The sequence below is a fragment of the Bos grunniens genome, chromosome 14 (genome assembly GCF_055505025.1).
Source record: "Bos grunniens cultivar Pamir isolate PY7600 chromosome 14, Bosgru_T2T1.0, whole genome shotgun sequence".
Classification (NCBI taxonomy): Eukaryota; Metazoa; Chordata; class Mammalia; order Artiodactyla; family Bovidae; genus Bos; species Bos grunniens.
Window position 1 is genome coordinate 18573748 of NC_141178.1, and position 13511 is coordinate 18587258.

At 45.4% G+C, this 13511-nt stretch overlaps 1 protein-coding gene across 9 annotated transcripts in view; it reads right to left on the reverse strand.

Moving 5' to 3' along the window:
- Positions 1-13511, reverse strand: part of SNX31 (sorting nexin 31) — an 81747-nt gene that overhangs the window by 31687 nt on the left and 36549 nt on the right. For 7 of the 9 annotated variants that reach the window (XM_086336162.1, XM_086336161.1, XM_086336160.1 and 4 more), the window contains 3 exons: positions 11539-11629; positions 9635-9722; positions 5757-5826 (listed from right to left, as the gene is read on the reverse strand). In XM_086336162.1, coding sequence (XP_086192288.1) covers positions 5757-5826; positions 9635-9722; positions 11539-11629 — 249 coding nt within the window. Of the gene's footprint in view, positions 1-5756; positions 5827-9634; positions 9723-11538; positions 11630-12043; positions 12202-13511 lie in introns of those variants that run through there. The other 2 variants (XM_086336166.1, XM_086336165.1) reach the window with 2 other exon arrangements.

The following is a 13511-nucleotide window of genomic DNA, read 5'->3' on the forward strand; positions in this document are numbered from 1 at the left end:
CTAGACACACTAGCTTTAAAAAATTTGAGAGTATTTCTTAATGGTTAATTATGATGGCACAGTTATTTATCAGAGGAACTCCCCAGAATTCTTCGATTCACTTTTTAAAAGGATGATTGCTTCTCACTCATTCATATCTCCTAAGCGCCCAGGACACAGTCTGTGCCCTTGGCCATTCAGAGTCTAATTAGAGAGACGCAGATGTGAACCTGCATTCACAACACTGGGTGGGAGTGCCACGATGGAGGGCAGAACAAAATGCCAAGGGGGCAGAGAGGACTTCCCAAAGGAGGCAGCAGTTGTGGTTCCCTCCCTCCTGCTGGCCCTGGGCCCCCTTTCCATTTCTCAGGAGCTTCACTCGAATTTGAGAAATGATAAAGGCAGAGGTTGTTATGACATCAGCTATATAGTTTCTTGAAAACTTTGCCAGGCAAAGAGCTAAGGTTTGAATACCAGTCTGTTAAAGCTGGAAGAACACTTAGAGACTGTTAGTTCAGTCTCTTCACTTCACAGGGAGACATTGTAGTTCCAGTTCCAGAAGGAAGAAGTGACCAGTCCAAGGTCACCCAGAGGAGAGGGCCACTGACAGAGCAGGGACAGAAGGCATTTTTGAAACTACCATTCAGTGTGCTTTTCAAGAAACCATCTTTTCCCAAGCCATAAGAGGAGGAAACACCATCAGTTTCTCTTTGGTTTACAACTCCTTAATGAAGATTGATAAACATCATATGATTCTGCTGCTGCTGCTAAGTATGATGCTAGTAGTTCCTAATTCTTGTTACCCTGTATCCCTGGAAACCATCCCACAGAAACAATACTAGAATTAGGTGATGCATTGGCAAACAAACCGGACGTAACTAACAAGGCATTGTAATAGCAAGGAAACAGTGGTGCTAAGCCTCAGGGAACATTTAAAATGGTAAATTACATTCCAACTCATGTAACAGGGGTAAAAGTACATTGAACATGATTATGCATGGATCAAAGCAGGACGTGAAATGAGCTGAAAACTGTATTCTGGCCATAAAAGCACAATAGTGAACATTAAACATTTAATAAGTGATATTTTGATTTGCCTTCTTAGAGTTTCATGGAAATCGTTTACTAGATGGTCTTGGTCTCTTAAAAAGTCACCTAAGGAGAAATGGGTGTGAAGGTTGTGACTCCTCCAGTGACATTCTGGCTGCTGGGTCCGCTGTGACTGCTCAGTCACACACCCACCTTCTCTGCCCTGTGCCAAAAAAGCCAAGGTCCCTGCGTGTGGCTGGTGGTCTACTGGGGGAGATCTCTACACAAATGATGCTCTATTTTGTCAAACTGAAAACTCCACTGATTTTATGATACCATAATCTTGTGTGACACTAAGAAAAAAGACTGCCAAATAAATTATGACACAGAACCACAAGGCAGTCCTGTGTAGCGTATCCCTCCTGGCGGGTAATTGCTTTCATTTCTTCTGAGGCATCTGGCGATTTCTCTCGCCTGCAGAGGCACTGCTCAGCCTGTGCTAGGCAGCCCTTTTGCTTAATCATAGTATAAAACAGAGCAGTTTCCTCTCTGTGTGAACATAAAGCACTTGGTTGTCACTTTGCAAGAAAATGTGAAACATGAAACTGCAGTCATGTCTTCAAAGATGAACATTTGCTTTCCTGGTACAAAAGGGAACCCTGCCACCCTGTCTTTGCCTCTCTGCGTAAGCAGTAACTCCCCTTCCATCCAGAATCATACTTTTTGAAGTGATTTTAAATGACAATTAGACTCAACACATGTATCAACAACACACCTAATCCTACTAAAGGGAATGGCTCTTTATCAGTTGCTACATAACAAACCGGGAAAAGGCAATGGCACCCCACTCCAGTACTCTTGCTTGGAAAATCCCATGGATGGAGGAGCCTGGTAGGCTGCAGTCCATGGGGTCGCTAAGAGTCGGACACGACTGAGTGACTCCACTTTCACTTTTCACTTTCATGCACTGGAGAAGGAAATGGCAACCCACTCCAGTGTTCTTGCCTGGAGAATCCCATGGATGGAGAAGCCTGGTAGGCTGCAATCCATGGGGTTGCACAGAGTCAGACACGACTGAAGTGATTTAGTAGTAGTAGACATAACAAACCACTCCAAAAATGAAGACTTGCTAAAAATAATCTAATTAAAGCAATTGAATTGTTGAAAACAAGACCAAAAGTCACCTAAGGAAGTACATGTTTTTCCTCTTCTATGCTCTTTAGCAAACCAGAGCATCAAAATCCATCCTTTTACCTTTTTTTGCTATAACCAAACTACTGCAGGAGGTTCTATTAATGTTTTCTTGTCTCCTGAAAGAAAGTGAAAGTGTCAGTCACTCAGTTGTGTCCGACTCCTTGCAACCCCATGGACTGTGGCCCTCCAGGCTCTTCTGTCCGTGGGATTCTCCAGGCAAGAATACTGGAGTGGGTTGTCATTCCGTCCCCCAGGGGATCTTCCTGACCCAGGGATTGAACCCTCGTCTCCTTTGCCTCCTGCACTGGCAGGCCGGTTCTTTACCACTAGCCCATCTGGGAAGCCCTCCTTGTGTCCTGCTGCTGCTGCTGCTGCTAAGTCACTTCAGTCGTGTCAGACTCTGTGCGACCCCATAGACGGCAGCCCACCAGGCTCCTCCATCTCTGGGATTCTCCAGGCAAGAATACTGGAGTGGGTTGCCATTTCCTTCTCCAATGCATGAAAGTGAAAAGTGAAAGTGAAGTCGCTCAGTCGTGCCCGACTCTTAGTGACCTCATGGATTGCAGCCTACCAGATTCCTCCGTCCATGGGATTTTCCAGGCAAGAGTACTGGAGTGGGGTGCCATTGCCTTCTCCGCAACCTAGATAGCATATTGAAAAGCAGAGACATTACTTTGCCAACAAAGGTCTGTTTAGTTAAGGCTATGGTTTTTCCAGTGGTCATGTATGGATGTGAGAGTTGGACTGTGAAGAAAGCTGAGTGCCAAAGAATTGATGCTTTTGAACTGTGGTGTTGGATGTGTTCTAGCAAAGCTCATTAAAAGCAATGTCTGGAGCTTCCCTGGTGGTCCACTGGTTAAGAATCCACCTGCCAATGCACGGGAAACGGGTTCGGTCCCTGATCCAGGAAGATTCCAAATGCCGACAGGCAACTAAGCCCATGCATCACAACTACTGAGCCCACACTCTAGAGCCTGAGATCTGAAACTGCTGAGCCCACGAGCTGTAACCACTGAAGCCCCAACTACTGTTGCCTAGAGCCCGTGGTCTGCAACAGGAAAAGCCACTACAACGAGAAGTCCACGCACCACAACTAGAGAGAAACTCTGCTCGCCGCAATTAAGAGAAAGCCCGCAGGCAGCAATAAAGACTCAGCAACCAAGAACAAATAAATAAATAAAAGTTAACATTTAAAAAGGGTTTTACCTGTTTTTTTTTTTTTTTTCAAAGTAACGTCTGAAACTTCTCCCCTCTCTTCAATTCTGCCTTAGCTTATGAAAAGCTACAGAGTACAGCAGTTTAGAACCACGCTACATAAAAGCCACCTGCAAATGTGTTTTTAAATCCCTTTTCCTAATCTTCCATGTCTAAGCCTACTCAATCCTTTGTCAGCAAACTTTATTTCTTCTTCTTAAAAACAAAGATGGCCAGGATGGAGGGGACACATGTATACCTATGGCTGATTCACACTGATGTATGACAAAAACCATCACAATACTCTAAGGTAATTAACCTCCAATTAAAACAAATAAATAAACTTAATTTAAAAAATGTAGATAGCACCAACTTCCTGACAGAGTTATTATGAGGCTCAATTAGTACAATGTCGGAGAAGGCAACGGCAACCCACTCTAGTACTCTTGCCTGGAAAATCCCATGGACGGAGGAGCCTGGAAGGCTGCAGTCCATGGGGTCGCTAAGAGTCAGACACGACTGAGCGACTTCACTTTCACTTTTCACTTTCATGCATTGGAGAAGGAAATGGCAACCCACTCCAGTATTCTTGCCTGGAGAATCCCAGGGACAGAGGAGCCTAGTGGGCTGCCGTCTATGGGGTCGCACAGAGTCGGACACGACTGAAGTGACTTAGCAGCAGCAGTACAATGTAGGATCCCCCAAAAGGATTAAGGCTAAGGTCATGTCAGGAATAGTTCTAGTTTCTGGAGATAATAGCAGTAAACAAACAAACCCCCAATTTCATGGAGAAATCATTCTAGCAGGGAGAGACAGAGTAACTCAAATTTTTTATATAGTGAAATGGTAGAAATGCTAAGGAGAAAATAAAACAAGTGTTAGGATGTGAGATTTATTCTGAGATGGGATTTATTTATTTATTAAATAATAAATAATTTATTATTCAAACCTTGGGAGGGTTTGAATAGGCCAGGAATTCGACCCACCGTTCTGGGCTTGAGAATAAGCTGTTGGGTAATTTCAAGGAAATCCTTAAAAGAAGCTTCCAAACTTCCCTCCAGAACTGTCTAAGCCAGGCCTGGGAAAGGATGGGCCTCCAAAGATGCTGCCCTGTGAAGTTGAACAGTGGCAGGGAGCTGGGGAAGAAGTGGGGGCTGAGGTGGGGGGGAGGTGGGGGGTTAAGATGAGAGGACTGAGGTGGGGGGCTGAGGTGGGGGGCTGAGGTGCTGAGGTGGGGGGGCTAAGATGAGGGGACTGAGGTGGGGGCTGAGGTGGGGGTGCCCGGTGATACATCACAGGGGCAGCATCTGCTGACCTCCAGACAGATAAGCAGAACCTTCACTGCATGAGTCGGAAAAAGAAAGGAGGCCAAACTCTAAACGTGCTTTTCTGTGGATTGAGGGGCAGGAGTAAGGCAAGACCAACTACATCATTTGCAGGACTTAGTACAAAATGAAAATGTGGTCCTTTTATAAAACTTTAAGAATTTTAAGATGTGACAGCAGAGAGTGAGACAAGCCTGGGGCCCCTCTGAGCGTGGAGGGAAGGGGCAGTGCAGCCTCACAGGCCACTTGCCTACGAAGCTGGCCCTGGAGACAAGTACGCTACTTGTTGGTTTAGGAAAAAAAGATTATGCTAAAGTGAGATTTAGGGACCATGTGTGACTTTAAATTGGCTTCCCCGGTGGTTCAAATGGTAAAGAATCCACCTCCAATGTAGGAGACCTGGGTTTGATCCCTGAGTTGGGAAGATCACCTGGAGAAGACAAAGGCTACTCACTCCAGTAGTCCTGCCTGGAGAATCCCATGGACAGAGGAGCCTGATGGGCTACAGTCCACAGGGCCGCAAAGAGTCAGACGTGACTGAGTGCCTTTCACTTTCAGTTTTTCTGTGACTTTAGATTAGCAGGGCTGTCCTTTCCTGGCTATTAAATTAGCCTAGATGATGGAATGTCAGCTGCCAGTGTGGAGAGATGGTTAGAATGGAGGTAGAATTATTTTCCCTCAAACCCTACTTCTCTTAAAATATTTGTTTATTTACTGTGATTAAAATATGCATAACATTTTAACCATCTAGAGGTGTACAATTCACTGGCTCTAAAAACACTGACAGTGTTATATAACCACCACCTCTCTTTATACCTAAAGCTTTTTCATTATCCCGAGCAAAACATCTATCCCCATTAAACAACAACTCCCTCCACCCCAGCCCCTGGTAACCTCTGTTCTAGTTTCAGTTTATAGGGATTGGCCTCTTCTAGGTGTCGCCATAGAATTCTGAACTGCCACACACACCTTCTCTGTTTCAAACTCAAAAGGCCTATAATATCTGGTGTTCTGATAGCCCTTGGTTCCCCTCACCTGCATGTAGATCAGATCTACAGCTGTTCTGCAGTCCATCAGCCTGGCGTCAAGGGATGGGTCCAGGTACCTGCATGATTCAGGAGTGTTCAGTTAATTTATGACACAGTAGATGGTCATACCTGGGTTGGCATGCTCTCTCAATTGGTGGCCCTCAATGCCTTGAACCAAGGCCCCTTTTCCAGCACAGCCACAGTCTTCTGCCTGCCTAGTCTTCCGGTGACCTCTGACCTCTTCTGTTTCCCATTGTCTTTATGCTGCTGCTGCTGCTGCTAAGTCGCTTCAGTCGTGTCCGACTCTGTGCGACCCCATAGACGGCAGCCCACCAGGCTCCCCCGCCCCTGGGATTCTCCAGGCAAAAACACTGGAGTGGGATGCCATTTCCTTCTCCAATGCATGAAAGTGAAAAGTGAAAGTGAAGTTGCTCAGTCGTGTCTGACTCTTAGCAACCCCATGGACTGCAGCCCATCAGGCTCCTCCATCCATGGGATTTTCCAGGCAAGAGTACTGGAGTGGGTTGCCATTGCCTTCTCCAACATCTGCTTATTTAACCAATATTTACTGAGCAACTATTATATTCCAAACCCTGAAACACATCAGTAGACAGAGCAAAGTCCGTGCTCAACTTATATTTTATTTGAGGGGAAAAAGAGAGAGGTATGAACTAAATGGGTAGACAAATGAGACCATTTAAATAACTGGTAAATTAAAGCAAGAAAACAAGACCCAGAATAATAAGGTGTTCAAATAATGTTGATAAATACTCAATTCTGCTCAATGTTTCATTATCTCTGTTCTTGGTGAATTATAAAAGTCAGCCATAATATATTTACACTCACTTATTCTTGACAATAAACAGAATGAACAACAACAAAATTAAGGTTGATTTCATCTGAATAAAAATAACCCAACTCTGGAGATACAAGGATTTTGCAGCTGTTACAACAGAAGCCTGTGAAAACACACTGCCTGATTCTTAGGATCTGACTCATTGTAAGCCTATTTAGTGCCCTCTGTGAGTAGACATGCACAAAAAACAAGGCTTTAAGGAAATGGTCCACATTCCATTTACATCAAGCCTCAAGTCTCAACGCCCCCTTCCCACCTGCAATTCCCGGCATAGCCATCTGCCCTGTACCCACATCCATATCACTGTCCTATGCCCAGGCCGCCTCACCTCTTGCCTGAGCTGCTCAGGTGACCTTCTCACCAGACATTCCGCCTCAGTTGTGTTCCTCAGTCCCACGCTCCACATGCGAACTGGAGTAGTCTTTCCCAAGGAACCTTTCAGATGCTCATAGTCCCAGGGGTTGGAGCACTTATCCTGTTGACTCCCAAGGCCCTTCATAGGAGATCCCACTTTCATTTCCAGTTCTCTCTCTGACCTCTCTCCCCTGGCCCACACTCTATACATTCCAACCTTGTCTTCTCTTTTCTCCCTCCATTCAAAAGACCACTCCCCTCACCTGCCTTCTTCCTGGACTTATCGGCCTCTCCCACAAGCCTCACCCTCGTGTCTCCTCTTCTGGTCCCTACTCCCCAAGGCTGTGTTAGCAACCCATCCCCTGGGCTTCCTCAGCTCCCTGAATTTACCCTGATCTCTGCACTGATCAAGCTGGTATTACACCAGATATGAAGATCCCTGAGCCCAGGGGCTGGGTCCTATTCAGACCCCTTGCACCTCTGGACCTTGGCAAAGGGACTTGCAAATAGCAGAGCTTCATGTTTGTCTAGCAGATCCAGGATTGCCAGGATGAAGTGAAGTTACACATACTATGTGAATGCAGTAGCCAGCCAAGACCGGACTGAAACCATCAGGAGAGGGTACGCCAGGGTTGGTCTATCATCAGTCTGAAGGCAGAGTGAGCAGAATCACGGAGCTCAGCAGAGGAGGGGGAGGAGATGATGGGATTGTCATAGACCAGGAAAAGGATGAAAATACAGATGCTCGAAGATCAACTTCATTCTAGCAGCTGGGGAGAAGCAACTGAAGCGTTCCTATGTATGTTCCATTTAGCTATTTCACCCCTGCACCCCGGGTGCCCTATGTGGCAGAGACAACAACTGTTACACCAGAGATGGAGAGCCCCCAGACTCACCCCAGACCGGAGCTCTGAGAGGCCACGGCCGGCCACCCTCTGGTCTAGAAGGAACTATACCATCTTTAGCAAGAAGCATCAGGGAATTGACAGAAAAATCCCTAAAACTCGACTTGTCCTCACCGACAGCCCTCACCTGCTGGGGCTTCCACAGCAAGTGGTAGCCGACCTAGCCTCCCTGCTCCCACCTAGTGAGGGCTCCCTCAGGACAGAGGGCCAGGACCTGCAGGATCCTGCCCCCAGACTCGCCCCTTCCAGTAACCTCGTCCTCAGCTCTAAGAGCTGAAGCAGGCCCTCCTTTCCTCTCGGTCCCCACGAGCAAAGGCAATCTGCCTGGATCTGAAATGCAGGCTGATGATGGGGTAGACATTTTATCTTGTACTTATGATCTAGAGTTTATCTATTTGATGTAGACACAGGCAAAGCCCAATTTCTAATTCAAGTTTAAGATGAGGGACAGAATCCTCATCTCTTAGAGAGTTCGTGGACAAAACAGTCTAATCCAGAGGGTTTGTTTTTTAATTACAATTTTCATCATGATTATTATCACTATAACAATAAAAAACATGGCCAAAATTTATTGAGCACATAGGATTACTTCATTTAACTCTCACTATAATCCTGAGATAGACTATCATTAATATTCTCATTTTACAGATAAAGAAATTGAGGCTTAGAGAGCTTCAATAACATGGCTAGAGTTATTGAGCTAAACCCTGAGACGCACATATTCAGATCCCAGGAACAACTGTGCTTAGCCACCTGTTACTCACTAAAATCTCAGACAAAACTGCAACCTTTTTGCCTTCTCAGGGCTCTCTGCCACATATTTCAATTATTTCTCAGAATACTTTCGAATAGCAGTACATGAACTTCTAGCCTTGCTGGGAATCCCTTTCCAAAATTTGAAGCCACAGCCTGGAGCTCTAACAAGGCACCACAAGGTCAAGATTATTACTATTCCTTGATTTCAAATGCCTTTCTTTAGAGCTTCTGTGTTCAGATTACAGAATAACTGGGCCAGCAGAGAGTAAACCAAAGAAGCAATCCAATACAGCCACAGTGATATACACTGGGAAATACAGACTAATCTGCCCCCCGTGCCAATGGAGAGTGTCCTGCTTCTCATTGTTATTTTGTTCACTTGTTCTCCATAGGATCCCTTGTATCTGGGGGAAATAAAGGTGTTTTCTGCAAAAATACAGCAGATTTTTTCCCCCTAGATTTCGTCTTCTCAATCTAGGAAAATATGTCAGGCTCTGCTACATAAGCATGTATAATTGGAATCCATTAGGAAGGTAAGCTGAATACATAGAGTTCAAGTTCACTGCAAATTAGCTGAGTCCTCTCTGCCTTCAGAAAATGCCATAGTTCAACAGATAAATCAGACTTGCTTGTAATCATCAATAAACTCCTTCAATTAAGCAGTCAGTCATATATTCCAAAGCAAACCCTGCAATTACTTGCCATTACCTGCTTCAATCCCCAGTCCCCCTACTCCCAGCCTTATCTTCATGGTTGCCATCCTTATGATACTATCCCTCAGGTTTTTAATGTGAGCCAGTGAAAGTCATCCTCAACAGCCTATTCTTTAGGACAAATGTTCTGGTTCATTTCCTTGCCCCGCCCTCCTTCACTGCTTTCCTCTTGACCTTCCCCAAGGCCCTGAGCTCTGTCCAGCTGTTAGACTGTAAGCCAGATGTGGTGAGATTCAGACAAGTTCTTATTAGCAAAGCTAAGATATCCAGAAACACTCTGTCATAATTAATGCTTACTCACCACTTCCTGAGTCCAACCTTGCAGTTTTCCACTTCAGAACTTCGAAGGCTAACACATGGGAGTTCAAAGTCGGCCAATTTTTTCACGACTAGAGAAAGAAGAAAGAGTCTTCCTGGTTGAAATACATACATATTTACACACAGTGTTTACATACAGTGCTTTAAAGAGATAAAATAGAGCATTAATATTGGAAGGAATAAAATCACATTAATAATATTCTCTTGCATTTGTATACAATTTTTAACTTTCTAAAATTCATTCAAAAAATGAGTAGCCTTTGATCCTCATAAAAGACCAGTGCCTTGGGCTTTCCTGGTGGCTCAGTGGTTAAGAATCTGCCTGCCAGTGCAGAACACACGGGTTCGAATCCTGGTCCAGGAAGATCCCACATGCTGCAAACAAAGCAACTAAGCCTGTGCGCTACAACTATTGAGCCTGTGCTCAAGAGCCTGGGAACTGCAACTACTGAGCCCTCCCGCCACAGCTACTGAAGCCCACATGCCCTGGAGCCTGTGCTCAGCAACAAGAGAAGCCACCGCAATAAGTCCATGCATCACAACTACAGGATAGCCTCCGCTCGCCGCAACTAAAGAAAAGTCCATGCAGCAATGAAGATTCAGTGCAGCTAATACATTTTTTAAAAAAACTTCACAGGTATTTAAAAAAAAAAAAGGACCAGTACTTTGAGTAGGGGACATTTTCATTGTGATACGGATGAAGAAACTGAGGTCCACAGAGATCCAATGCCTTCACCAGCACACCACAGCTCCTGGTGGCCAAGTTAGGAGGTTTTCCTAACTTCCACCTCCAAATCACCTCCCCAAAGCACCTGAGAACATATATAAACTACTCAGAGGTAACATACCATTTCACAACAACAACAACAACTTGTAATTTTTAAAAACGCACTGCAGAGAAAAGCGAAACATATGGGAAAAGACCCTGATGCTGGGAAAGACTGAAGACGGGAGGAGGGGATGACAGAGGATGAGAGGGTTGGATGGCATCACCGACGCGATGGACGTGAGTTTGAGTAAAGTCTGGGAGTTGTTGATGGACAGAGAAGCCTGGCTTGCTGCAGTCCGTGAGGTCACAAAGAGTCAGACAAGACTGAGCGCCTGAACTGACTGAACTGACTGATATGAAACATAATGTCATCGGTCACTATCTCACTGCAAGTAGAGTTTTTTTAAAGGATCTAAGAACTGAATTATACCATCCACACTTTAAAGCAAATATTCCTTAACAAGGAGACATGATGGTCTGATGGGATCTGCTGATGCCCAGAGTTCAGCACTCCAGCACAAGGGGGCTGTGGCATGGCTGGCGGCCAGCAGCCAGGGCAGAGATGAAGGTGTGCCTAGATAGCAGGACTGGGGTCAAGAGCCCCCAGAGGAAGTGTAGTTACTGGAAAGAACTGACGTCTTGCTCCTGACTTCACTGCCTCTCTGGAGCTGCTCACCCCAGCTCACCCCGAGGTCCAAGGCACAGTGAAAGTGAAAATGTTAGTCCCTTAGACATGTCCAGCTCTCTGCAACCCCATGGACTGGAGCCCATCAGACTCCTCTGTTCATGGGATTCTCCAGGCAAGAATACTGGAGTGGGTTGCCATTGCCTTCTCCAGGGGATCTTCCCAACCCAGGAATCGAACCCAAGTCTCCTACATTGCAGGCAGATTCTTTACCATCTGAGCCACCAGGGAAGCCCAAAGGCATAACCTCAACCCCCCAAAACAGATGTCCAGTCCAGGAGCCAAGAGTCATAGTAGGGACCACACACTGGGAGTTCCCCTTGAGGTGAGTGTAACCGGCCCCTCAGTGGCAATCCTTCATCTCCTGGCTGAGCACTTGCCCCCACCAGCCTGTACCATCTCAGGCTGCCTGCACCTCTTCTGTCCTTCTTACCAGACAGCCTGCCTTCTTTGCAAAACTGAATAAGAAATAGGCTGAAGTATTCCAGCAGCTCCTGACACAGTCCAATGTTGTGTGACACCACCTTTAACCAAAGACAAGAAAAAGGGAAAAGTTAGGAGCGGCCACCTGTAAATGCCAATTAAAAAGAGCTTTAAGGGGGCAGTAGACACTAAGAGAACTCTTTCCCAAATCTAAAAATGGTTCATACTCATTTTAGAAAATTTAGAAATTAAAAAAAAAATACAGTAAAGAAAATAAAACTTGGTCCCCCTGCAATGGACATGAACTGGTCCCAGCTGAGACTGGTTTGTCCCATCTCACATGCAGGCACGTCTTCCCAGATGGTTTTGGTCTTTATTGTCCCCTGGGGGCAGTAGCCATTCACCACGATCATTGGTCCAACTTGCCTGCCCCAGGGCCGGATTACCAGATCCTGGGAAAAGGGATGTTCCCCACCACTTGGCTGGCATATGAAAGTATACAGGATAATGTTCACCTGTGATACCCCAGGCTTCCTTCTCTCTGCTGTCTGCTGTGATGGTCAAGTCTAATTCACGTGGCTTTTGCTCAGTGAAACCTCAGATCCTGGGCACAGGCTGCCTTCATTTCATATTCCTCTTTGACCTTTACCTCCAACAGCTTTCATTTCAACACAGATGATTTCATTTGAGGCCGTAACCTTGTAACATTTCACGTCCATTCACCCTCCCTCAGCAGGAACGTTCCTGTTCCATTGGCCCTTTCCCTCTCCACTTAGCCAGACCACCCCTCTTTAAGGCAGGGTTCCTGGGTGATTTCTTTGCACACCTAGTCTGAATTCGCTGGACCACCTCTGCAACATGTGAGAGTCCACCTGTACAGCTCTGTTCATGAGCTGACCTTTTAACCAGGGCTCCAGGTTCTCAAGGTGGCAGTTGTATAAATGCTAGACTCAAAGTGGTACTTTTCCTGTCTGAGGCGTGTAAATTACCTTGAGAGACAGTCTAAAGAGGTGGATGGTATGAGTGGGTGTTCTTAATATAGCTCTGAAAATAAAGATGAGCTTGGGAACTTTTCACAGCTTTTACTCAATGTTTATCCCCATTTTCCTTCTTTCTACCTTTTACTCTTTTCCCTAGGCCCTTGCAAAAATAAGCAAACAAACAAAAAGTCCAAACCAAACCACAGGGCACCTCTGTGTGTGGGGCTGAGTGAGCACCAGTAGTAATAGATTGCAAAGTCATCCTTTCCTAAAGTAAATAAGACCCACATCCGCTCAAATTAGATTCCTCTTTTCTCTGACTCATTCAGTGAAAACAGGAAGCTTACAAGCCAAGGAAGATAGTGGAGTGAGAAGAAAGAGAACAGAGACGCTTTCTACAATTTATAAAGACATAGATAAACACCTTCTTTCAAGAGGAAAAATCAGCACAAAAAGAGACACGATAGTATTTCCTTCTTAGCAAACGTCAATGATGCTTCAAAACTCAAATACCACTAGTACAACTACATTAGCACAAATGTATACAAAATTAAAAAAGAGATTTTACTTTGTTGCTGGTCCTTAAAAGAACCCAGCAGGATAGCTGGAGAAGTGAAATGAGAGTGGTGAGGTGAGAGTGGTAACAAGTACCTTGAAAAGATACAGACAATAATTTTTAATTACAAAATGCAAATTACATTTTATACCACCTATTGAACTTCCCTGGAAGAGAATTCACAGCAGTGCCTGGCCAAGTATTTGCTTTTGGACTTCTCTGGTGGCTCAGATGGTAAAGAATCTGCCTGCAATGTGGGAGACCTGGGTTCGATCCCTGGGTTGGGAAGATCCCCCGGAGGAGGGCGTGGCAACCCACTCTAGTTTCTTACCTGGAGAATCGCCTGGCAGGCTCCTCTGTCCGTGGGGTCACAAAGAGTCAGACATGACCGAGTGACTAAGCACAACACAGCACAAGTGTTCGATTTACCTTTTAGGGAAACTCCTT